The sequence below is a fragment of the Schistocerca piceifrons genome, chromosome X (genome assembly GCF_021461385.2).
Source record: "Schistocerca piceifrons isolate TAMUIC-IGC-003096 chromosome X, iqSchPice1.1, whole genome shotgun sequence".
NCBI classification, from domain to species: Eukaryota; Metazoa; Arthropoda; class Insecta; order Orthoptera; family Acrididae; genus Schistocerca; species Schistocerca piceifrons.
This window is the reverse complement of record NC_060149.1, coordinates 292726919-292754545: the sequence shown is the minus strand read 5'-3', so window position 1 is coordinate 292754545 and position 27627 is coordinate 292726919. Positions and strand designations below refer to the sequence as shown.

General features: G+C 39.0%; 1 protein-coding gene across 1 annotated transcript in view; it reads left to right on the top strand.

The window, feature by feature from the left end:
- Positions 1 to 27627, top strand: part of LOC124721111 — a 335377-nt gene that overhangs the window by 88458 nt on the left and 219292 nt on the right. The window contains exons 5-6 of the mRNA XM_047245929.1: positions 3533 to 4327; positions 23746 to 23918. Of these exons, the coding sequence (XP_047101885.1) occupies positions 3533 to 4327; positions 23746 to 23918 (968 nt within the window). The remainder of the gene's footprint in view (positions 1 to 3532; positions 4328 to 23745; positions 23919 to 27627) is intronic.

Below are 27627 nucleotides of genomic sequence, written 5' to 3'. Positions count from 1 at the left end.
TAATAGTTGACAGTGGTTGGGAAATAATATCATACACATACTTGATTACAGATGTTGTTATTTCATCCCACCCATGTGAGGTTTTGTTTTTTAGAGACAATATTTCCTTTTCCACATCCCTTTGGGTTATTTTTTCAAATTGTTTAAAAGATGTGTTCTGGCTGTTTTCCAAATTTGTGATGCCCTGATAGAATGTCATATCCACATCCGATCTTACTACGTTTAGGAAGAATTCATTGAAACAACTTGACATCTGAACAGGGTTTACTATAATTTCATTTTCATGTCTAATTTTCAAAATCTCATGAATTTTTACTTTGGCTCCTAGTTCAGACTGAACAACTGACCACACTGCTTTTGTCTTATTTCTGTGTTCTCGTATGAATTTATTATTTGCCATTTTTTTAGCTGCCGCTACAACTTTCCTAAATACAGCTTTATACTGTTTGACATAAATGACAAAATCTGGATTTCTGTTTGATTTTAACTCATTGTGGAGCTCTCTCTTTCTGGCACTAGAGATCTTTATTCCTGTTGTAATCCATTTGAGTTTACCATTAACCTTCTTTTGCTTATATCTACGAGGAAATGATTCATTAAATACCTCTAAGAAACAATTTAAGAATTTGTCATAGTTAACCGAGCTTCAACTATTGTAGTCTACAGGCCAGCTTATTATACTTAATTTACTGCGGAATAAATCCATTTTACTTTTACTGAGATCCCTTTTTATACACACTTCTGGAGACTTTAGGTTATTTGCTTATCAACAAGAACCAGTATCTTCCTTTTTCTGACTCACAGGACTCATATTTGGGAGGACGATGGTTCAACCCGCATCTGGCCATCCTGATTTAGGTTTTCTGTGATTTCCCTAAATCGCTCCAGGCAAATTCTGGAATGGTTCCTTTGAAAGGGCGTGGCCGACTTCCTTCCCTGTTCTCCCCTAATCTGATGAGCATGATAACCTCGCTGTCTGATCTCCTCCCCCAAACAACCCAACCCAAACCTTTTCTGACTTTTAGGCTCCTGACCCCATCGCCTTATTTCAGCTTCAAAGAGTTCGGAGGTCATCTTGGACTTTTTATTAGCATTATATTGCACTGGCAGATTATTTTTTCATCCTTAAAACCTCTAAGATTCTTTGCCTTACCTATCACAAGCAGTTTTTTTCCCCCACAGTTCCATCTGCGTTAGCATAAACCAGAATTGTTATTCGTTCTTTAGATAACTTGCCACCAACACATTCTTCACCCTTGAATTTCAGAGTTTTGTCAGGTGTCAATTTAAATAGAATGCCAGTCCCGTCTACATTAAAGATACCCCAGTCTGCATATCCTTCATGAATTGTAGGCCATGCTGTGGTAAGCCGTTGTTGGATTGTTTCAGTATTCACATGTTGGGTTCACCGCACAGTTTGCCAAACATTATGCCATGACGCTGCTTGAATCTGTCAATACAGCCACTACTATACACAAATTCCTCGTCTTTTAATTTCTTGGCAAATTCTTCTACTTTCACCATAAGGAGAGGTCCACTAACGGGTACATCGATGCTTCTCTGTTGCTTAAACCACTTAAGCAGTGATTCATCCATGTTACTGTGTTCAGCTTTTCATAACCACATAGTTTTAGATCCACTTTGTTCAAACGCAATAACGATTTTATCCTTGTTCTTCCAAATCATTTGGACTGTAGAATTTACAAGGCCAAATCGCCGACACATGTCAGACATTTTAGGACCATTCTCAATTTTGTGAGTCAGTTTCACTTTTTCTTCCACTGTTAAAACTTTTCTTTTACTGGCCGTCTGCTCTAAAATGCACGCAGATCATAATAGATTGTTATGGAAGCTGACATCATGTGTACTGTTGACGAGTTCTGTGATTGTCACCACTACTGTCCATTTGTCGTATTAAGCGATGGTAAGTATGTTCCTTACTAAGAATATGACCGTATCACAGAAATCATGACATTATAGCAGAGTTGTTGTAATCAATGTTGTTATAAGAAATTTCAACTGTATTTACTCAAAGAGAGAAATTTTGCATTTATAAAATAAATTTGCACATAAAATATAATATTACACCCCTGAAAATAATGGAAAGAGTAAAAATAACAACTCTTCATATTGTTGAGGTTGATAGGCACATAAAGAAGAATGAAAAAATTGCAAAACTTTTGGATAGGATACTTTTTCAGATCGAAGGTTGGATCTGGAGGACATCATCCAAAGGCTTAGCAACATTTTGAGTCTTGTTTATCTGTCTATCGACGGCCCAGTACCTAACCTATATGGTGAGTTGTTACCTTTACTCCTTCCATTATCTGCATTTCATGAAGGATCTTTCATTCTGATATGACATACAGTATGTAAATATGCGAAACTCTGCCCTCTGGGAACAACACGAATGAAGGCACTAACCTACGCAATTGGAAACTATACAGAGACTGCAGTGGGACTGCTATAATGTGGTCAAGTACATGACTTCTCATCTGTGGAGAGGAGGGTTGTAGCTTATGTGAATGTCCGATTCACACACTGGCTCAATCCTGACAAAATCTGTTAGTAAAAAATAGTGTAAAAAGGAATACACAGGATAAAAAGGAGTCTTGATGTGTTTTAGACACTGAAAACACTAATAGAACTCTCTCACAAATGCAAAAGTATTACCTCTTGGATAAGCACTGGCACAGAGTGCTGCACACTGGAAGACTTCTATGTATTTCAGATCGACAGAACTAAGTGCTAATGTTATTAGTATTGTGTTATTTGACACTTTTGTTGTGATGGTGACTAGTTATGATCAAAAAAGAAATTTAAGTTACAAGATGGCATCAGATGATATCTGGAACATAGATGTAGGAATAATTATCCATTAAATTGTTGCATTTAAAACATTTCTACTAGGAGTGATATGTACTATAACCCAATTTTTCTTTTGGTTTTAATTGTTGTTATTTCTTTCTTTCAGTTACAGAAAGAAAGCAAAAGACACAGTGAATTTATAACTATCCAATTTGTTTTCCTTTAACAAAGTTAAAAGTTAATAATTGGTGTCCACTATTCGTTATTACTTTTATTCTTCACTCTAATAGATACGGGTTATTTAAAAATAGTAGCAGCCCCCCCCCCCCCCCCCACCACACACACACACACACACACACACACACACACACACACACACACACACACACAGAATTTTAGTTTTATGATCAAGCAGTTGTGGTTAAAGTGACATTTTTACACAGTAACTTCTCAAGATTTAATGAAGTAGATTTGTACATGATCACTTACCAGTTCTGTTGTTGAATCAATGTTTGGTACAGCCCAGTGAACAAATCCACTTATGTGAACCATTGTGACATGTTGTTTTGATTAATTATCAGGCAAAAAATGGTGTGTGTGTGTGTGTGTGTGTGTGTGTGTGTGTGTGTGTGTGTGTGTGTGTGTGTGTGTGCTCCATATTATTTCTGTTCATTCTGTAATTAGTTACATAATCACAGTTGGCTCTGTTTGCTTCAATTTTCAGATTGCTGTTGTGGAGCCAACTATTCTGTCCCTTTCAGTTTCATCAGAAAGTACAGATGGCTTACAGATTCTCAGTGTTTGTGAAGACCCAGCTGGCACAGATGGTGATACGGCCTCAAAAATTGACAGGACCTCAACTGGTTCAACTGGTGAATCAAGTGAGAACAAGTCTGAAAAAATTGAACCCTCACATCCAAAAGTTAAATGGTCTGTTCCTGTTAGCATGTTACACTTTGACTCAAGTAGTTATTCAGAGGTAACATCAGATAATCCATCTTCAGAAGATGAAACAAAATGCATTCCAGCTGTTGGAGCACCAAGAAAGAATTCCCTGGAAGATGCAACTAAAACTACTACAGAACCAAAGATTTTAAGTGCACATAGTACTTTGACAGAACCAGAACCTCATTTTGCACATATAGGCCAATTTAAAATAAGAAAATTCACACAGGTCAAAGCAGATCCATATCCCACATCACCACAGTCGTCAAGGACTACGACTGCATCAGAATCGTTTGAGATATGTCCCAAAGAGGAGGAAAGATCAGATTTTCATGATGAAGAAGAAGAAGAAAGTGACACATTGCATTCTGACATAGAGAAAGGTGCGCTGGTACAAACAGCTAATCGTCGTGTTCGCAGTGGTGATGAAGATGACGAAGAAAAGGCAATTGGAGCATCACCTGATGGAAGATTCTTGAAGTTTGAGGAGGAAGTTGGACGAGGAAGCTTTAAGACAGTCTACAAAGGCCTTGATACACAGACTGGTGTTGCTGTCGCATGGTGTGAATTGCAGGTAATTAATTCCTTTAAAATTTTTGCGGTGCTGTTTGTTGTTAATAAAAGTAAATGCATTTTTACAAGGACACAAGTATGTATTGCAGACAGTATCTGTTAAATTGTTTATAAACTTTAAATTTATTCAAACTTTTAGAGAGGTTGGAAGAGAGATATGTGTGAGTGAGGTTTAATGGAGATGTTTGGAGGACTAGGAATATATGTAATTTTAGTACACGAGATCTGTTTGGTCAGCTAGATTTGGGGTGGTAGTGCCTCTCTGTAAAGAACTTAGTCTTCAGCATACTGGCTTGTGACTGCAGATACACCATCCATGAGCGATGAGACTACACAGGAGAGGCTTATTAATGTGGAAGGAATGGCAGCTGTGGAAGTGCAGGTACTGTGCGTTGATGTGAAGTTTCACATGTCTGGAAGTTTTACTGTGTGATCAGAGAGGTGGGCATAAAGGTTCAGTTAGGTGGGTATATGGAGCTGGAATAGGTGAAATTGATAGGATAATAGCATTAATGCTTTGGAAGAAAGAGGATAGTATTTCTTGACCCTGGATCCAGATCAAGAAGATATCAGTGTAATTGAGCTAGGAGAGACATTAACACTTGTATGGAGTCATGTACTTAGTCGGTTTTCCCTCACTCTATTTGAGAGTGAAACAGAAAAGGAAATGACTAGTAGTGGTACAAGTTACCCTCCACCATGAACCATACAGTGGCTTTTGGAATATGTATGTAGATGTAGATATAGTTGATCATGTGTTGTTAATGTATAGGTAGGGGATTTCAACAGTGGCAAGCAGAGAACCTGGTGAGTGGTAACAGGGGTAGGATTCTGAAGAAGCACTGAAGAAAGTGATTGGCCTGCTTGGTATAGGAAGCTAGGCTGTGGGCAGTTATTGGGAAATGTTGATTACCTAGGGCAGATATTATTTTGGGTGGATATGGGGAGGGGGTGAAGTAGCACAGTAACCAGCTACAATAGGATGTTGAGATTGGTTAGGTTTGTGGATGTGTGGGGTGAAAGGGGGTTGTGGTTGAGGAGTGAGGAAGGAAATGGAGTAGTGGAAAGCTTTTGGGATGGGTCTAATGATTTGAGATTATGCTGAACTTCTGTGATTGGATTACTGTAACAGCTTTTAGGGGGAAGAATCTGACAGTTGGTGGAGAACTTTTGCCTGTTAGTCACTGAAATTCATAGTCACAATGGCAGAGCCTTTATTTACAGGGAAAATGATGAAATCATAATCTATTTTTAAGAATGTGGATGGCTGCTCTGTCTTCCATCAAGAGATTTTTTGTTGCTGGGAAGGAACAGGGATAAGGAGATGAGGCCAAGTTGGAGGTGTGGAATTCCTGGTAGGTTACTGGATGTTGTTGAATGGGAGTAAGGATGTGTCACATTGGAGGAAGATATGAATTGGAAGAATAAAGGCAAAGTGTTCTCTTTGGCCTGTTTTAGTTCAAGGTGTTGGTAGCAAAGAAGTGTCTCCATTGCAGGGTAGAATAGCCCTTTGTCCAGTCCAGCATGATTGAATATGGGTGTAAGGCTGAGGGCTGGACCTTTGAAAATTACTGAAACTTCTGTGGTATTAAGGTTCTTAGTAGATATATTTATTAACAATATTGCAGGTATACTTGGGTTCACAATTTTGTGAGATGATGGAGATGTGAAAGATGATGGATTGTAGAGAGAGAGAGAGAGAGAGAGAGAGAGAGAGAGAGAGAGAGAGAGAGAGATTGATTGATTGATTGATTTTAACAGATGGTGAACTACCAAATATTTTGTTATGACAGGATATGCACTAATAAGAATTGAATATAATGTTTGTAATCTACAATACTATAAAAGACTAACAGTTCTGAAGAACTGTAAGGAAAGAGTAATCACCATATAATTAAATGTTGAAATCAAGATCAGTACTCCACAATCAGTGTTCTGACATGCAGTAGCAGTGCAGATAATTATCCAGGGAGGCAAGTGGCTGACATTAGTTCGATACTGACCATCTAGCTTTAATATAAGCAATTACCGGAAATAATTTGAAGTACTTCTACACAAAGCTAAAAACTGCAATATGTAGTTGTTGTAGGTCATCTTAATGCAAATATTTTTAGAGATAATCACTCCAGAAGATTCTGTGATCTAATACACACACAAAATTTTGACCCTTGCTGGTGATGTTATGTATTCTTTTTGCTTTGAGATGTATCAGTTGAGTGTTCATTCACTCACTACTGTTTGATGTTGATAAAAAATGTTATTGACTTTAGCTTAATCTCGCTCGTCCTACCTTGCCTTCTCAGGCATTATACCTAGATCCGGCTTCTCTTATTAGCTTACTATATGCTTTTTCCTTCTTGTAAATTTGAGAACTGTTCTGGGTTCTTTTCCCTCTCAGTTTATGTACTTCATTTTTAGTTGTTTCCTTGACTATATAATAATTGTGGTGGCCATATCTTACTCTTCCCTGTATTTAAATTATTGTGTACAGTGTGATACGCAGTATTTTTAATAACATAATGATAATAATGTGTCTTTGTATTCAGATGAATGATTTTACCTCCAGTCTTCTTAGTAGAATTTGTTACTTGCTTAAATTTTCTGTTTTGTTTACATTATCTTCACTTTTGTGTCTACTATCTCAAATATTTAATCACTATGCTGTAAGATTGCAGGCATTTTGCCAACACTTACGCATATTAGTAATTATGTGTTGCGTTAACACCGATACATTTGATTACACCTTTTTGGGTTGATCTATGATGACTTAAGATTGTAAATGCCTGTTACGCCACAAAAACTTTTACTACGGCTATATTTTAATGTTCATGGGATTAGGTGGCTTACCATAACTATGTATTGAAATTCTTAAATAACTTATGAAGAAGCACTTGTAATTATCTAAGGGAACTGTCTTTACTAAAGCTCTTTGATCAGTGTAGATCTAGTATCAGCTACTTCTAACACCCTCTCACACATACAGCAGATTGTTTTGGCATGGCATTCAGATTTGTTTGTTTGTCTCTGAATCACACTGTAATAAGAATACAAAGAAATGCAGATTTTAAATCATTTAGTGAAGTTGCACAAAACTGTAGTTAAGAGTGGTAACAAGGTCACATCCTGCTCATCAGTCCAAAGTGGATGTACATTTTAGTGAGCAAGGAAATTGTAATTATTAAACCCAAGATTGCAGTGAGTAACTAATACTCTTCTTTAACTTTACTGTTTCATGAGAAAGCCTTTCTTTATGTAGATGCCCCATAATCACAGATACACATAAATGAACATGCACTTGCCACACGTTGCAACCGATGAAATGTTAAACCCAACTTGATTAATTTTTGTTGGTGTTCCACAGCTTTTATAAATTGTAGAAATGACATTATGTAACACTTAAAGTTGCTGTTTAGTTTATTCTTTATTGTGTAACTGATCTGGTGAGAGACTTGTTTTTTTGCACTGTTTTTTGTCAACAGTAAGAGTTACACATATGTATAAATGATATTTAGTTATGAAGAAAAATTTATCTTTTAGATTAATGGTTAACTTTTCATGAAATTCACATTTTAATATAACACTACAGAACAGTTAAATTACGAACCTTTGTAACATTGGTAAATGTGTTTCAAGATGATAAAAATCCTGGACAAGCATTGTTAAGAAAATGACAGTTCTTCTTTATAATTATGAGGAGGAAAATTTTAGGAATCAATCTGGGATCCTGTCACAGGTCAATAACAGTCTGAATGCACATCTAACTTAAACTTTTCAGTATACTGGCAAAAGAACACACACAATAACTACTGACCCATACATTTTTACAATGCTAAAGGAAACAGTATATTGTCTGGAGGGGATAATGTGAAGCACTGTGTTGTCATTGACTATTATGTGGTTATGTGGCATGTGTGTGGCTCTTCCTTCAGATGGTAAATGTCTTGTAGCAAGATGTGAATATTCCAAATCTTTACTTGTGGAGCCAGCATCCATTCCTTGTAAATTTTGCATTCGTGCATTTTTGTCTCCCTCTGATTTTTCCTGTTCTGTCTTTACAGTTCTGTCAAACTTATACATGGACCAGTAAATAATGTCACATTTTTAGATTACATACTTATTGTCGGTGAAGAAACAATACCTGTGTAACTGAGAAACTGTTGATTTTCCTTTTTTCAGTCGATTGACATCTTCAACTCAATGCATCTGCTCTTACTGCCAGAATACTGAATTTTTAATTATTTACAAATAAAATTACCTTAAACAATGCAATATATGTGATACAATGGAAAAAATAGATGGATACACTGTGTAACTGCAAAACAACGAAATACTGTGTAACCAGAGTGTTTCGGATGTGATAAACAATACTACTCAAGTGCCAAAGTGTTCACAGCCACATTACATTGTTATCACTTACTACGTATCTCTCATTGTCCTTGGTTGCAGCTTGAGTTCATGAAAATGGGTGGCGTTGGGTATTATATAATCTTTATACTGAGGAAGAAATTGTTTCTTAGCTGAAATTAGTGTATGAAAGTGGAGAGTCCTTTCTGGGTGCCAGGTTACTGGTAGTGGTAGGAAAATTGAGTTATTATTTACATCACATTAACAGCAGTCCACTAAAATTATGAAATATACCAGCTATCCCCAACCACAAGTTTAATTCTGTTATGGATGCACGTTGGTGTTCATAATAAACATGCCTTCAGTACCAAAAAAAGTGTTGTTCTTATTTGACGACCATACAATCGGATTTGGTCTCAGTTGTCGTTACAATGTGACAATATTCAGCAAAGTTATCATTGTTAATGGTCAGCTGTGTAGTAGTGTCCTGTGTCAATTACAGCTGTGGACTGTGATTTTTGCACCACATGTGCAGCTCATTCCAGACCATTTACCTCCATTCCTTCTCCACACCTTTCTCTTCAACCAATTACTTGGTAATTCCACACCATCTCTGTCTGCACTTTCTGTTTTGTCTTGAAAGTTGAGATATATTCTCTTTCTTAAATTTATGTTGAGGGCAACTAGAATGAAAATGGGAAATGCAGTTGTTATGATGGTGACAGGTATGGGATTACCAAGTGACCAAAAGTGTTGCAGTGGATGTAGAGAAGGAACTCGGGAATGTCTGTTCTCCATTGGACTTCTCAGAAACAAAACGACGATGCAGCTTACATAGTTATTCTTTTACAGAATTGATACTTGCATTTAAGGGGCACCGGAAAGTTCTATCCAATGTTAAAACAGCACTTATGATTTGCTTGTTTCCTCAGAAAGTATTTGATCTGGAAGTTGAAATTTTCAAAGATCATTTATTGGAATATTGGCTACGACTTAACACAAGGATTTTTAAAAATTTGAATTCAGTCATTAGAGATTAATTTTTTCTAATCTAACAAAAATTTACTACTTTGTCCCATTTATTTTATAAATTGAACAACATATGTTGTTGTTCTGGTCTTCAGTCCTGAGACTGGTTTGATGCAGCTCTCCATGCTACTCTATCCTGTGCAAGCTTCATCATCTCCCAGTAACTACTGCAACCTACATCCTTCTGAATCTGCTTAGTGTATTCATCTCTTGGTCTCCCTCTACGATTTTTACTCTCCACGCTGCCCTCCAATACTAAATTGGTGGTCCCTTGATGCATCAGAACATGTCCTACCAACCGATCCCTTCTTCTAGTCAAGTTGTGCCACAAACTCCTCTTCTCCCCAATTCTATTCAATACCTCCTCATTAGTTATGTGATCTACCCATCTAATCTTCAGCATTCTTCTGTAGCACCACATTTTGAAAGCTTCTATTCTCTTCTTGTCCAAACTATTTATCGTCCATGTTTCACTTCCATACATGGCTACAATCCATACAAATACTTTCAGAAACGACTTCCTGACACTTAAATTAATACTCGATGTTAAAAAATTTCTCTTCTTCAGAAACGCTTTCCTTGGCGTTACCAGTCTACATTTTATATCCTCTCTACTTCGACCATCATCAGTTACTTTGCTCCCCAAATAGCAAAACTCCTTTACTACTTTAAGTGTTTCATTTCCTAATCTAATTCCCTCAGCATCACCCGACTTAATTCGACTACATTCCATTATTCTCGTTTTGCTTTTGTTGATGTTCATCTTATATCCTCCTTTCAAGACACTATCCATTCCGTTCAACTGCTCTTCCAAGTCCTTTGCTGTCTCTGACAGAATTACAATGTCATCGGCGAGCCTCAAAGTTTTTATTTCTTCTCCATGGATTTTAATACCTACTCCAAATTTTTCTTTTGTTTCCTTCACTGCTTGCTCAATATACAGATTGAATAACATCGGGGATAGGGTTGTCTCACTCCCTTCCCAACCACTGTTTCCCTTTCATGTCCCTTGACTCTTATAACTGCCATCTGGTTTCTGTACAAATTGTAAATAGCCTTTCGCTCCCTGTATTTTACCCCTGCCACCTTCAGAATTTGGAGGAGAGTATTCCAGTCAACATTGTCAAAAGCTTTCTCTAAGTCTACAAATGCTAGAAACATAGGTTTGCCTTTCCTTAATATAGCTTCTAAGATAAGTCGTAGGGTCGGTATTGCCTCATGTGTTCCAGTGTTTCTACGGAATCCAAACTGATCTTCCCCGAGGTTGGTTTCTGCTAGTTTTTCCATTCGTCCGTAAAGACAGCAGTGACTTATTGAACTGATAGTTCGGTAATTTTCACATCTGTCAACACCTGCTTTCTTTGGGATTGGAATTATTATATTCTTCTTGAAGTCTGAGGCTATTTCGCCTGTCTCATATATCTTGCTCACCAGATGGTAGAGTTTTGTCAGGACTGGCTCTCCCAAGGCTGTCAGTAGTTCTAATGGAATGTTGTGTACAACCGAGGCCTTGTTTAGACTCAGGTCTTTCAGTGCTCTGTCAAACTCTTCACGCAGTATCATGTCTCCCATTTCATCTTCATCTATATCCTCTTCCATTTCCATAATATTGTCCCCAATTACATCGCCCTTGTATAGACCCTCTATATACTCCTTCCACCTTTCTGCTTTCCCTTCTTTGCTTAGAACTGGGTTTCCATCTGAGCTCTTGATATCCATGCAAGTGGTTCTCTTTTCTCCAAAGGTCTCTTTAATTTTCCTGTACGCAGTATCTATCTTACCCCTGGTGAGATAAGCCTCTACATCCTTACATTTGTCCTCTAGCCATCCCTAAATGATTTACGTTTTATACGTGACGGTTGGTTTTATCATTCTATACAAGTTTTAGTGCATGACCTTTGCCCCCTTTGTGTTCTCCACTCTGATGCTTTTTGGGTGGATGTTTTAATGTATTGCAGATTGGCTGAATAAATTATGTATCTATTGAAAGGAGAGTCTGTAGAATTTTAAAATGCAAAAAAGTAAGAGTTTAAAATTTCATGATTTTGATCCTTTCTGGAGCCCCCTTAAAGATGTGAAACGATATTGTGCAAACATAACGAAAAAATTTAAGTTTGAGAGAGAATTATCATGTGGGTATGTCAAAATTAAAAAAAATGATGACTGGCTGTACCTCTGCACAACATCAGCAGTCAATTTCTTTTTACAGTTGCTGTTCCCAGCGTGTCAAAATCACTCCTGGTACTTTATCTCAAAACTCTTACTGGCACTGTACCTCAAACTCTTGGCCAGGTTATTACTTTCTGTCCCTGCTGTAAATGTCTGATGCCTGTTATTCAAATCATTAGTTAAGCCCTGATAGATGGTACTAGGTTTGTGATGCCTGTATTCTGGGCATCTTATTTAATTGTTGGCCCACCTTCATTCCTAGACTGCTACCTGGCAGCAAGATTTTCTATTTCCGGTCTACTTTCTTCCTTGAACTATCTGGAACTGCAACAGTTCATACTTATTTTCAATTTGGTAGTGATTCTGCTCTGAAAACTACATTATTTTTATAAATTTTATAAGTTAACTGTTTACAGCTGTCAGATATTTGAAGAAATGCATCTCTGAACCATCAGCTGGACAAATACACTTTTATTCTCCACTGGTTTGGTTAAATAACCATCTTCACAAGCAGACTATAAAATACAGAAACAGAAAAAATGCATGTAGCATACATAGACAGAAGGAGCACATTTGTGAAGAACAATCAATTAGAAAGTACTTACACAGCTCTACACTGATGGGTCATGAAGACATTTTCTTCAAATCATCTCTAATCACATGTTCATACAATTGCTCCATAAACTAAAATTATTTTGTCTGATACAAATACAATACTGCATAAAACATAATCTGTTGCAACTGATTATTTCAAACTTAGAGGTACACATTAGAAGCTGAATGTCAAAGACAATATTGTCAAAGATTACAGAGAACAAGAATAATCTACATTTTGAAGGGTATAGGTTGTGTGTCTAGTCGAAGTTGGCAGACACAATATCTTTTTCAACAAAGATGATACCCAAAACATTGATGTACTTTTGGAAGCCAGTAGTGACATTCCATCTAATCATAAATATCGCGTGAAAGTAGGATTATTGGATGTGTTTAGATGTACATTATGTGAATAATGTCTATGAAGCAGGTATTAACCTAGAGTGCTGCCAACAGCAGAAAAACGTAAACACATTTGTTAAATGGTAGAATGCATACCAACAGACATCTGAGGAGCATTTAAAAACCTGGAATTCCTGCATTATTAAAATATGAAGACTATCTCATATCATTTTATTGTTGGGACATTATAAAATGACTTTGTGTTTATGTATAAAATGTTACATAAACGTAAGGCTTTGTCAATATAACCATGGTATACAACTGGGATAAAAATTGAAAAAAAAAGATAAAAAGTAGTACAGGATCATGAGCCATTTAGGTTGAGTATGTCGGCACATAAATTAACTAACTCAGCCTAGTTCCAAAGACATATTAAACCAATACCTGGGCACCTAAGTAAACCAACATCATATATAGTAGAAATACAGTGAAAACAAATGATTACACATCAGAACAGTAAAAACCAGTAATATTATACATTCATATTACATGGAAAGCCTATAACCAGTATATAAAATGATGACATTATTTTTTCCTAAAAAATGTTGAGTGCAATACTTGTGCTGTAGGTACTAAATGCCCTGTCCTTCAAACTGAGGTGTTAATGCGTAAAACACACAGGGAATATATTGAAGAGTAGTAACTAAATTAGATGATGATGATGATGATGATGTCTGGTTTGTGGGGGACTCAACTGCGTGGTTATCAGGGCCCATACAAATTTCCAACCCTTGTTCAGTCCAGTCTCGCCACTTTCATCAATGATGATAAAATGATGAGGACAACGCCAACACCCAGTCATCTCGAGGCAGGTGAAAATCCCTGACCCCGCCGGGAATTGAACCCAAGACCCCGTGCCCGGGATGAAATTAGAGTGATTCATCTGTTGCAAAAGTCTAGGTTCAGTATGCCAAAGCAGTGTGTTAGATTTTATTAATTATGAACTCATCTCCAGATATACCAAACCATTTTGGCTCTTATGATTACTGTTATCTGTTATTAATATTGTACCCCTTTTCACATTGCTTTATGTTGGAACTAGCTTTTGTTTAAATGTTATTTTTGCTATTATGGTTTGTAATAAAGTGTCACTTGTTCAATACTTTAATTTTTTCTTTTTATGATTGCTATCAGGACTCTTATTATATCATTGCATTGTGTTTACCTAATAAACATATTGGTTTAATTTTACATTCTGTTCTTTCCACACTGATGATGACATTTACAGTTGGATTATGTAATTAATTGTGCTCTATTTGCGTAGGATCTTGTAGAGCTATAACCATGTCTGCAAGACATTTATGTTTTTGAACTGTGTGCCCATATTAAAAATAAAGTTATGTAATATGGTAGTCTCATTCCCTGCATAGTTTCAATTTTGTTTGTAGACAGTGTTAAATAAGATTGTATTTATAATTCTAATTTTCTTGTAATAGATACATTATAACATCTATTGTATGCTGTCCTTAGTGAGTAGGTACCCGAGGTCTAGGTTATCGCGTTCCATTTTTGGCACATTATGGTATGACCTTGTTTGATGAATAACTCCAATTTTATTGCTACACTTAGATATATTGCATGAGTGGTTTACACGTTAATGCCTCACTCAGCCTAAGGGACAGGGCATTTGGTACCCATAGTTCAAGTATTGTACTTAGAATTTTTAGGAAAAAATAATGTAATCTTTTTATGTGTATTTTACAGTCTTTCCATGTAATATGAATGTATAACATTACTGGTTTTTACTGTTCTGATGTGTAATTATATGTCTGCACATTATTTCTGCTATATATATGTTAACAGATGCTGATTTACTTAGGTGTCCAAGGTCTTCGTTTAATGTGTTTCTGGAATTAGGTTGAGTTAGTTAATTGATGTACAGATATACTCAACCTAATTGGTTCATAATCCTGTACTACTTTCATCTTTTTTTTAAATTTTTACCCCAGTTGTATACCATGATTATATTGTCATGTAGAAGAAAGTGTAATTAGATGTATGACGAACACTAACTTCACTTAACGAAGGTTTATTCAGCACTTGCACATACAAGAGCGCGGAGCGGACTGCCTCTGGTCAGAACACATATGGTATATATAGTTACAGAACATTCCAGTACAATGATTCTTGACATTTGTGGATACTTCTAGAATGTACTCAAACCGAATATAGAAACTAAAATTTTACAGTTCAGGTGAGTTTTAAACCACAACCCTCCATGCAACAGTCCAGTATCGTAACCACTACAATTTGCCTTGCTGTTATGCTCTTAATCACCTTTCTGCTTGTTGCCTGTCTCTGGAGTTTCGAATTTACCCTGGGTTGCAGGATCCTTATAGGACTTCATTCGAAGGATGTGGGCTGTATCTCTGTCTTTCATCATCTTGTGTCGGGGTCGAAATCTTCAACTTCATAAGTAACATCAGACAACTGTCTTACAGCCTTATAAGGTCAAAAGTCGCACCTGAGGAGCTTATCAGAGAGACCAGTCTTCCGAACAGAAGTGAAGGTCCGGACGAGGTCACCAGGCTGGTAACCAACAGGGCGGTAGCTCGCATCATACCTCCGGCAATCGTTGTCTTGAGCCTGCAGCGTGCGGAGTCAAGCTAATTGCTGAGCTTCCTCAGCTCTGGTTAACACCTGGTAGATGTAGTCGTCGTCCACGTCATCAGGATGTAACGGAAACACAGTGTCCATTGTTGTAGTCGCCTCACACCCATGCACAGGAAAAAAGGGCGTAAATCCTGTGGTGTCTTGTTTGGCGGTGTTGTAGGCAAACGTCATGGAAGGTAGCCCCTCATCCCAGTTGCTCTTCTCAACATTGATGAACATTGATAGCATGTCGGCCAAGGTCTTATTAAGGCATTCAGTAAGCCTGTTAGTTTGCGGACTGTAGGCAGTCGTCATGTGGTGAGTAATGTCGCACCGACGGTTTATCTCTTTCACAAGATTCAATTGAAAAACTTTCCCTCAATCCATAATTAACGACCTTCGGGCACCATGTTTCAATACAATTTCTTCCATGATGGATTTGGCTACCTCAGATGCTTTGGCTGTTTTCATGGCTTTTGTAATGGCACAGCATGTCGGATAATCAGTGCAAACAATAATCCATCTATTGCCACTAGCAGACGTTGGAAATCATCTGAGGAGGTCAATCCCAATGCGCTGGAAAGGTGTTTCGGCTGGTGGAATTGGTGTGTGTCGGCCAGGTGGTTTCTGAGGAACTGCCTTTCCCCTCTGGCACTCACGACAGTGCAATACACTCCTAAATAAACCTGGCCAGAAAAATCTCTTGCGGATCCTATCATATGTCTTAATAAATCCTAAATGTCCGGCCTCAGGTGTGTCATGAAATTTCTGTAGAACATCTAAGTGCATGTGTTTAGGATTCACTGGTAACCACATCTTTCAAAACTGATCAAAGTTTTTCTTGCAAAGTAATCCATTAACTTCCTTAAAGTGTCCTTTCACATCCTCTGACCAATTTAAGGCAAGCATAATTTGATTTATCTTGGCATCCTTCTTCTGCTCAGCAGAGGGATCCTGGAGTGCAGCGAGACAGTCACTATCTTCATCAAAGTCCTGATGGTCCTGCACTGAGTTTCTTGAGAGACAGTCGGCATCTTGGTGTTTTCTTCCACTTTTGTACACTGTCGTAATGCCATACTCTTGAAGATGTAGTGCCCACCTGGCGAGTCGTCCTGTTGGATCCTTAAGACCTGTCAGCCAACAAAGTGAATGATGGTCTGTAACAACTGTGAATGGCCTTCCATAGAGATACTGTCGAAATTCGCACATGGCCCAGATCACATCAAGACATTGTCTTTCTGTTGTTGAGTAGTGTCTCTTGGGATCCTAGAAGCATAGGCTATAACCTTCTCTTTTCCATCCGAAATTTACACCAGAACAGCACCGATCCCATGCCCACTGGCATCTGTGTGTAGTTCTGTAGGTGCTCTCTCATCATACAGACCAAGTACAGGGTCAGTCATCAGAGCTTTTCACAGCACATCGAAAGAGTCTTGTTGGGCACCACCCCAGGTAAATTTAGCATTGGCTTTCAACAACTCTTGGAGTGCCTGGCTTTGATACAAAAGTCTTCGATAAAAAGACAGTAATAAGAACATAATCCGAGGAAGCTTCTCACATCTCTAATACTTTTAGGAGTAGGAAATTCCATTATGGATCTCACCTTTTCTGGGTCTGGCCGCACACCTTCGTTTGACACCACCTGTCAGAGTATTTTGATTTCTTTCACTCCGAAGAGACACTTTCTTGGATTAAGTTTCAGTCTGCGTTGTTAGAGACACTTAAGAACGACCCTCAGTCTGTTTACATGTTCATCAAATGTCTCTGAGAACACTATAATGTCATTTAAATAACAAAGATACATTGTCCACTTCAGGTGACTTAGAAGATTATCCACCACCTGTTCAAAAGTTACTGGTGCATTACACAAACCAAACAGCATTACCTTAAACTCATACAGGCTCTCAGGGGTGATGAATGCAGTTTTCTTACGATCAGCCTCATCTACTTTGATTTGCCCGATGTTTTGTTGTTGACGAATATGATTTTCTGCAACTGGCGACGGTACTTCTCCGAAATGACTGAATATGCTGCTCCAGAGTCCACAAGGGCTTGGGTTGGTCAGCCATCCATGAGGATATCAACGTAGTTTCCTATCATTTTTGTAGTGATCAACGGTGGAGGATTTTTCTCTTCGGTGACCTCACCTTCAAGGGAAGTCACGTCCGTTAGTTTTCCAGGTTGTGGCTGCTAGGTGATCGGCTGGAGCTTCTAAATGGCGATGGAGACCTTGATTAGCCTGTTGGGGTGTGTCCTCTCCAACGGCTAGCTTGCAGTGATGGTGACCTACGTCGTCCTGCACCCACATCCTCTTGCTCATGTTCGTCATCCCGGAGTTGGCGTCGGCTAAGATCGGCCTGCTGTCACCTGGCGTGGGTGTCATCAAATATCCGCCGCCTTTCTCGACAATAGGGCACAACATGTCCCGGTTGCCCGCAGTGGAAGCATACTGGTTGGTTATCCTGGGTCCTCCAGACGTCAGTCTTCCTTGGTGCCCAAGCAGGTTCCTCATGTGGCATTGTAGGAACGTAACTTCACCTGGGTTTCAACTTTTTCACTGTTTTAAAGGGAAATGAAGGACAAGAGATTGGGTTCAACGTCTGTGCCACTTCCTCCCTTATGACCCCTTGAAGCCTCTCGGTTTTTGCACGCCGTGCAATCCAAGTGCCTTCTGAACTTCCTCTCTCACTACCTGACGAAGAACACTTGTGAAATCACTTTCTTACTCCATCACAGACATTGATACAGCGTTTGGAAGCCGTTCAAACTTCTTGCGTGTAATTCTTTTTTGATGCATTGTCTCGATATACTGGCACCATTTTATAAAGTCGTCTATTGTCGAAACCTCCTTCGGGAGTAGGGCTTGATTAATGTCCCCAGCAACACCCTTCATGAGATGTGCAACCTTATCTTCCTGCTTCATTCTAGGATCCACTATTTTATACACCTCGAAGACATCTTAAATGTATTATGCTGTAGTTTCTCCTGGACGCTGTACCCTGCACTTTATCTTCAGCCTTGCACTTCTGTTGTTGCGTGTTGCCAAAACACTTGTGCAGTTCCGCCTGGAATACTTCCCAGCTTGTGAACTTCTCCTCGCTGTTCTTATACCATTGCTTCGCAGTGCCCTACAAGTAGAAAAATACATTAGTCGAACACACGGTGTCATCCCATTTGTTAAATTTGGCTATGTGCTCATATACCTTCAGCCATTTGTTTGGATCTTGGCCATTGTCACCAGAGAACCCGGGAGGATGTCTCATGTGGTGGCACACAGTTGCTGTCATCATAACATTCCCTTCTTCACCTGTCTCCAATAGATTGCGATTTGTTGAATATGGCTCGAACTCTAGTTTCTCGCCACGTAAGCAACGGCTCTGTCGTGGCCTGATGGGAGCCACTGCATTGTTGATAATGTGCGCTATCACAAGTTCCAATACCCAGCGTCTCCACCAGAATACTGTTACGTAGAAGAAGGTCTAATGAGATGAATGGCGAACACTAACTTCATTTAACGAAGGTTTATTCAGCACTTGCACATACAAGAGTGCGGAGCGAACTGCCTCCGTCCAGAACACATACGGTATCTATACTGTTACAGAACATTCCAGTACAATGATTCTTGACATTTGTGGATACTTCTAGAATGTACTCGAACTGAATGTAGAAATTAAAATTTTACAGTTCAAGTGAGTTTTGAACTCATGACCCTCCATGCAACAATCTAGTATCATAACCACTACACCACGGTGGTTGTGCTACTCAGCTTCATACTTGTCCTCAAGTCTCTCATATTTTGTTGCAGATTTTAGTGTGTAGTCGGCTGGTTGACTATTTCCCTTTTTTTGTTCTCGTGGTCAGTCAACCAGTCTCCGGCCATCTTCTTTTCTTCTGTTTCTTTCTGTCTGGTGTTCATCTGTACTCTTCTTGTCTGTAGTGTTCGTTGCCGCATTTGTGTTCTTTCAGTGCCTTGGGGGGGGGGGGGGGGGAGGAGGGAGGTCTCCTTCCCCTTGGGGTTTTACCTGCTCCACAAATTTTTGTCTCGCCTGTTTTTGGAATGGGGGACTGATGACCTTAGCTGTTTAGTCCCCCTTCAACATCCCAACAACCACCACCACTCAGCTTCTTTTGTGACAATATTGACAAAGCCTTATGTTTATGTAACATCTAAACACACGCAGTAATCTTATTTTCAGGGAATATTTGTGATTAGATGGAATGTCGCTACTGGCTCCCAAAAGTACATCAATGTTTTGGGTATCATCTTTGTTGAAAAAGATATTGGTCTGCCAACCTTGACTAGAACAGAAACCTATACCCTTTGAAGTACTGATTATTCTTCGACCATACTGTCTTTGACATTCAGCTTATAATATGTACCTCCAAGTTTGAAATAATCAGTTTTAACAGATCACATTTTATATAGTGCTGTATTTGTATCAGACAAAATAATTTTAGTTCATCTAAGTTTATGGAGCAATTGTATGAACATATGATTGGAGATGATTTGAAGAAAATGTCTTCATGACCCATCAGTGTAGAGCTGTGTAAGTACTTTCTAATTGATTGATCTTCACACATGTGCTTCTTTTGTCTGTGTATACTACATATGTTTTTTTCTGTTTCTGAATTTTGTAGTCCTCCTGTAAAGATGATTATTTAACCAAAACTAGAGGAGAATAAAGGTGTATTTGTACATCTGATAGCTCAGAGATGGATTTCTTCAAGTGTACTATTTTTTACGTGTATTCATTTCATTTTCCCTAATCCCATTGTTTTTTTTCTGTTAATAACCTCATTTAGCTCAAATTCAGTGTGAAGACAGAAAGTTATGAATGTGTGTGGTAGTGCTTCATTATGACTCCCTTCTCTGCTGTCTAGTACCCAGTGAAAATGTGATTTCCAATCTTCACAAAACAATACAAAAATTATTATGCTAAGGTAGTACCAACATTTGTTAAACTTGACAACACCGAATAATTTAATAATTATACAATACTGACTTTCACAGCCGGTATTTGCAGTTTCAGTGACATTTGTTTTATGGGCATTAGGCCGTGGTCCAAGGAATACTTCTCGCCTAACATTACATCTTCCAGTGCTGGAGAGATTATTATAGGCTATACCAGCTCAGAAAGCAGTTGCAGTCTCCAACAAGCTCAGCAGGCTCAACTGTTTATGTATGTATCCGGGCAACTGTCTGTCTGTGATGTCATCAGACCACTGCCTAAGGTAGTGGATTCACACTGATGTTTGTTATGGAGCTTTATTTACTTCTAAGGCCCACAACTTGTCTAATTTCAGTCCTCCTTTTCTGTTAAAGTTGTTTTTGTGCTTTTGAATTTCCATGGCCCCTCCATACATCCTAGCATATTATTGATTCTATCTTGATAAAACCGTGGTTGATGGTTCACTGGTCCCAGTGCATGTTCTGCTACTGCTGATTTATTGGTGTTGCCCAGATGGCAATTGCTCTTGTGCTCCTCAAGGTGAGTCTTAATGCTTCTTTTTGTAGTTTTTGTTTATACTAGACCATGTGCATAAGGGATTTTATATACTCGTATCTGTGGCAAGTGGTGGGCATAAATCCTTTATGCAGTGTTCAAATGTTCACATACCGTTCTTAATAATTAAAACACTACATCAATACTGTGTGTTCTGGATACTTCGCCGATATGATCTGTGACATGTTTTGCGACATGTTTTGTGAATGGGAGGGAAACTTACCCTTTAGTTGGTTCTTTTTCAGTAAAAACTCAAAGTCTTTTAGTTTGTAGTGCCCTATTTCTGTCTTTGTCTGTGTAGACCTTTCTTCTGAAGGCAGTTCGTAAACCATATAAGTTGCCCAAGTACTGCAGCTCACAGTGTTTTAGCTCAGTCCACCAATGTTTTTTCACTCCTCTTTTTCTGTTTGTAATGCTATTTGTAATTTCTGTGAAGGTATCTGCCGTGTAAGTGGGCTTTCTGTAAACTTTGTGCCCTAAAGTTCCATCAGGTTTTCTAAGTATCTGAACCTGCAAACATGAAAATGGACCTTCTTTCTCTTCTTCCATAGTGAACTGTGTATTAGAATTAATGTCCATTATAATTATCCGGGCTGTTATGCCGTGGTTGGTTGATGAATTCTGTGTCGATTCCCAACGTTTCGTCTCCGACTGCGGGAGACATCTTCAAGGGGGTCCGTAGCTCGATGGAAGGTCCAACACACCCACTGGCTCGCTACTGATTGTAGCGATGGAAGGTCCAACACACCCACTGGCTACAGTCAGTAGCGAGCCAGTGGGTGTGTTGGACCTTCCATCGAGCTACGGACCCCCTTGAAGATGTCTCCCGCAGTCGGAGACGAAACGTTGGGAATCGACACAGAATTCATCAACCGACCACGGCATAACAGCCTGGATAATTATAATGGACATGATGTTTCCGGCCGTGAAAGTCTACATTTTAGTATTAGAATTAATATCATTAAAAAATAGAAATTCTGGTAGTTCATTTTCTCCATGAGGGCATATGAATAAAATATTACAACATACCAAAACTGGCATGTGGGTTTCTTCTTCACTGTCTGAAGAGCTGCTTCTTTGAATTTTTCCATATAAGAATTTGCTATAACAGCACTGAGTGGGTTCCCCATAGCCACACTGTCAGTTTGCCGACATAATCTGTTGTCCCACTGAAACCAAGTTGATGTGAGAGATTTTTTAGAGAGATTTGTCATATCCTTTGCAAACATGCATTCCAACTGTGACATAACCTCATTGAGAGAAACCCTAGTAAACTGATCACAATATCACATGGACATAGTCTGCAGGACTTTAAATTTTTTGATAAAATAACCAAAATCTTTAATATGAGCTTCAGTTTTTCCTTTAAACAACTATAGGCAAATAGCTAAGTGGTCGGCAGTCCCATAGGTTGGTCAGTCAAGAGTGCTAACAGGAAGGCATAATGGACGCCAAGGTTGTGAATTTTTGGCAAACCATACAGTCTTGATGTTAGCTCTTCGGATTTGATGAGAACCCTCTTGTCAGTGGGAGAAATCAGGGGTTTTTATTAGTTCATTAATTAATTACTCTAAGCACAGAAGTTGTGGAATCTCCCTCAAGCTTTCTATATATTCCTGGTTCTAATATGTCCCTAATTTTAATGCAGTAGTCGTCTCTCTCCATTACCTCTGTAGCACTGCCTTTACCTCTGTAGCACTGCCTTTACCTCTGTAGCACTGCCTTTACCTCTGTAGCACTGCCTTTACCTCTGTAGCACTGCCTTTACCTCTGTAGCACTGCCTTTACCTCTGTAGCACTGCCTTTACCTCTGTAGCACTGCCTTTACCTCTGTAGCACTGCCTTTACCTCTGTAGCACTGCCTTTACCTCTGTAGCACTGCCTTTACCTCTGTAGCACTGCCTTTACCTCTGTAGCACTGCCTTTACCTCTGTAGCACTGCCTTTACCTCTGTAGCACTGCCTTTACCTCTGTAGCACTGCCTTTACCTCTGTAGCACTGCCTTTACCTCTGTAGCACTGCCTTTACCTCTGTAGCACTGCCTTTACCTCTGTAGCACTGCCTTTACCTGCTGGAAGAATTAAAATGTCTTTATCAGAATTTAAACCTTTCGTTAAGTTACTGTTACATGGTTTACTCCTAAGCAATATTCTGCCTGAGTTTCATCTGCAGTAGAAAACGAATTCCACCCTCAATATTAGCAATGATATCTTCTTTTGGTATTCTAGGTAAGACCACACAGTTTCCCCCTTTGGCAAGAATGTCTATTTCATTCTTAGACAGGACGCTGTTAGACCTATTACTAACAATATGACTCATATCTGAGGGTAGCTTCAAGTGAAAACAAATATAAACAAGAGCACAGAATTTGAAAATTTCCCCTTACTAGACCTAATTTTTCTACTCCGCTCTACTATTAAGTAAAAAATGGCCAAACTGATAATTAATCCAAACTGATACGCAAATGCAAGTTTTCTTTATTGAGATGTGGACCTTTAAAATAGATAAATTAATTAATTGAACCTAAAGACAACTAAATTTTCATTTTTTTTACCTTGGTGTATAACACAATAAAAATTTAAACTTTGAATGTGTAAGGCTAAGGTGGCCACTGTGGAACCAATCCATAATCCAGAGCACATAAAAGATAGAAGCACAATTAAAAACATGAGTACAAAGTAATACTATTCTTATGGTCATCATGTTGCTAAAAATTATCTAAGGTTGCTGATTCCCATGTATTTTAAAAGTGCTTTAAAACTGAATAACCTTTCATTTATTTTAGGAAAAGAAATTGAATAAAAGTGAGAGACTACGTTTTCGTGAAGAAGCTGAGATGCTGAAAGGACTACAGCACCCAAACATTGTAAGATTTTACGATTACTGGGAGGTCTCACTTACAAAGAGAAAATACATTGTATTAGTTACAGAGCTGATGACTTCAGGAACCCTAAAAACGTAAGTTTATGAGTTTATCATTTTTTCAGAGTCTGACATTACAACATACTTTAATAGTACTTAAAGTTGACATTTGTGAGCTTAAGGACTTCTTAAACTGTGTACTTGTATGCTGGGTAAAGATGATTGTTTTAATCAAGACTTCAGTTGATGAGTGGACATTTGAAATCAAGAGGAAATAATTTTATTGTATGATGAATAAGTGTAACCATTATGAATTAGCCACCTGTGTATTTATGACCCAGTGATTATTTAAAAGTGCACCAACAATAAAGAGCATAAGAATTTACAGTGTGTGTAACAAATTTACTGGAAACAGCAGCAGTGAGCACTGCTTAGCACAAGGGGCAACTTAATCCACAGTACTGTTGACATTCCAGTGACATCAAAGGTGTGATCACCAATGAGATCGTAGCAGCCAGAACTGTCCTACCTATTAAAATTCTGTGTACGTATCATTCCACTATATTCTGTACTCTGACAAAGGTTAATGACAAGCCACCATTCTTAAACTGCATCACACACCCCACCCCTCCTACCCCCTGTCCTAAGTTGCGAACTGTTGTGTGCATATATCCACTGTTTTATAGATAAATTGAGTTCACATATAACATATTCACAAACACAAGATACATTATCAATCAGAGAAAGTATTTAATTAAATATCAGAGCTACAGGTTTTCGTCAGCTCTACAGTTTCGTCAATCGCCCTATAAGGTAGCAGGAACTGCACCCAGCCTGAAACACAGCCATGCTTGTTAAATGAGATAAAAGTAAAAGTTTTTGGTCAATGAAATAGTTATTGCATAGCTTTGAGACGAACCCTTTCACGTATATTTTCCCTAAGCAGTTCTTTCCCAATAAGTTATAAATTAGGTATGAAGTTACAGGGAGTATTTTTAGGGGAAAAACACAATTTTTACCATCATAGTATTTTGTTTAGCTGTATTATGCATGTAAAATAAACAGTATAGATCTTACCTTAGAATTTTACATCATGATGTGGTTACTAAACAAGATGTAGTCCAAAACTAGTTTCATCTTGCTGTATTCTTAACTGCTTCCCATTTAAATCCCCTGTTTACATGTCTTGACACAGATGAAGACCATGTCCTCACCTACATGGAAATGATAGCCCATTAGTCCAAAAAGAGAAAAGTTAAGATGCTTCAAGTGTTCTACATAGTCAACCCCAGCTTGAGAAAAACTGTGTGAAAATATCAGGATAGTCCTTCTTTGGGATGTTCTCCAGTTCACACTTCTCGGTGGCTTCATTGTAGGCTATGTCATCAAAGCATTGATCCTTCATTTGAACTTCTACTTTTAGGAATTAAAAAAAGTCACTCAGCATCAAATCGGATCAATATGAAAGGTGGTTGAGAACTGACGCTTCATTTTTCACAAAAAAGGGGGGGGGGGGTATTACAAATGCAGATATCGTGCAATGATCAGAAGTACCTCTCCTTCGATTGTTGTGGACAAACCATCTGAATCCTCTTGCACAATTGACCATGACATGCAAATAATATTTGGAAATTGACAGTGGTGCCAGTCGAATCCAATTTCCTATGGAGAATCTCATGAGCATTGTCTTCCTTTTTGATTTTGTCATTCTTCTTCGGTCTTAGCTAACGATCAGAGACCCACTTTGTCATTTTGTGGTATGTTCATATTGATTTTTTTTTACACTCCAGAAAAGAATTATCCGCATTTCTCATTGCAATCCAGTCACTCTAGGCATCCACATGTCATTGTCTTTGTACAGAAATCAAAGTGTGCAGGGCAAATTTAGCACACATTTTCTTGTCTTGAACACTTTGTTTAGAGATGCTGTGTTCTTAAGTGATAGCCCTATGTGAGATATACGAGGTGCATTCAAGTTCTACGGCCTCTGATTTTTTTTCTAATTAACTACTCACCCGAAATCGATGAAACTGGTGTTACTTCTCGACGTAATCGCCCTGAAGACGTACACATTTTTCACAATGCTGACGCCATGATTCCATGGCAGCGGCGAAGGCCTCTTTAGGAGTCTGTTTTGACCACTGGAAAATCGCTGAGGCAATAGCAGCACGGCTGGTGAATATGCGGCCCCGGAGAGTGTCTGTCATTGTTGGAAAAAGCCAAAAGTCACTAGGAGCCAGGTCAGGTGAGTAGGGAGCACTTCAAAGTTGTTATCACGAAGAAACTGTTGCGTAACGTTAGCTCGATGTGCGGGTGCGTTGTCTTGGTGAAACAGCACATGCGCAGCCCTTCCCGGACGTTTTTGTTGCAGTGTTCTTCAAAACATTTTCGTAGGATGCACCTGTTACCGTAGTGCCCTTTGGAACGCAATGGGTAAGGATTACGCCCTCGCTGTCCCAGAACATGGACACCATCATTTTTTCAGCGCTGGCGGTTACCCGAAATTTTTTTGGTGGCGGTGAATCTGTGTGCTTCCATTGAGCTGACTGGCGCTTTGTTTCTGGATTGAAAAATGGCATCCACGTCTTGTCCATTGTCACAACCGACGAAAAGAAAGTCCCATTCGTGCTGTCGTTGCGCGTCAACATTGCTTGCCAATATGCCACACGGGCAGCTGTGTGGTCGTCCGTCAGCATTCGTGGCACCCACCTGGATGACACTTTTCGCATTTTCAGGTCGTCATGCAGGATTGTGTGCACAGAACCCACATAAATGCCAAATCTGGTGGCGATCTGTTCAACAGTCATTCGGCGATTCCCGAAAACAATTCTCTCCACTTTCTCGATCATGTCGTCAGACCGGCTTGTGCGAGCCTGAGGTTGTTTCGGTTTGTTGTCACACGATGTTCTGCCTTCATTAAACTGTCGCACCCACGAACGCACTTTCGACACATCCATAACCCCATCACCACGTGTCTCCTTCAACTGTCAATGAATTTCAATTGGTTTCACACTACGCAAATTCAGAAAACGAATGATTGCACGCTGTTCAAGTAAGGAAAACGTCGCCATTTTAAGTATTTAAGACAGTTCTCATTCTCGCCGCTGGCGGTAAAATTCCATCTGCTGTACGGTGCTGCCACCTCTGGGACGTATTGACAATGAACGCGGCCTCATTTTAAAACAACGCGCATGTTTCTATCTCTTTCCAGTCCGGAGAAAAAAAATCGGAGGCCTTAGAACTTGAATGCCCCTCGTAAATGTCAGTTTACAAAATATCAAGAATTTTCTAAGTGTTTCTGTTGGAGAACTTAAGATGGGACACACTGACTTCTCGTTGGCTTTGAGCGACACCTTCCCTCCTTTAAAACCTGTTAACCATTCAGACTCATTCATGACCTAAAAAAAAATTATAGCTGTAAGGTTTTTGCTTGGACACGAATGTGTCGGTAGCCATTATAACGAGTAAAATATGAAATCGAATCACTGCTTGTTCTTCCACTGCGATCTGCGACAAAACAGCATTGATACACTATGGCCACCACCCTGCGGGTCCAGGGGTTAGAATAGGCACGAGGTATTCCTGCCTGTCGTAGGAGGCGACTAAAAGGAGTCTCACATGTTTCGGCCTTTGTGATGGTCCCCTGTGGGGTTTGACCTCCATTTTTCAAAATTTTCCCGAAGAGCGAGCTAATTGGGGAAGGGAGGCTTACATGGTGCATCGTGTCCATCATGCACTGAGACCTATCACATTCTTCATCAACGTGGATGTGCACTTCTGCTCATTCTTCAACTGTTGGGTGATG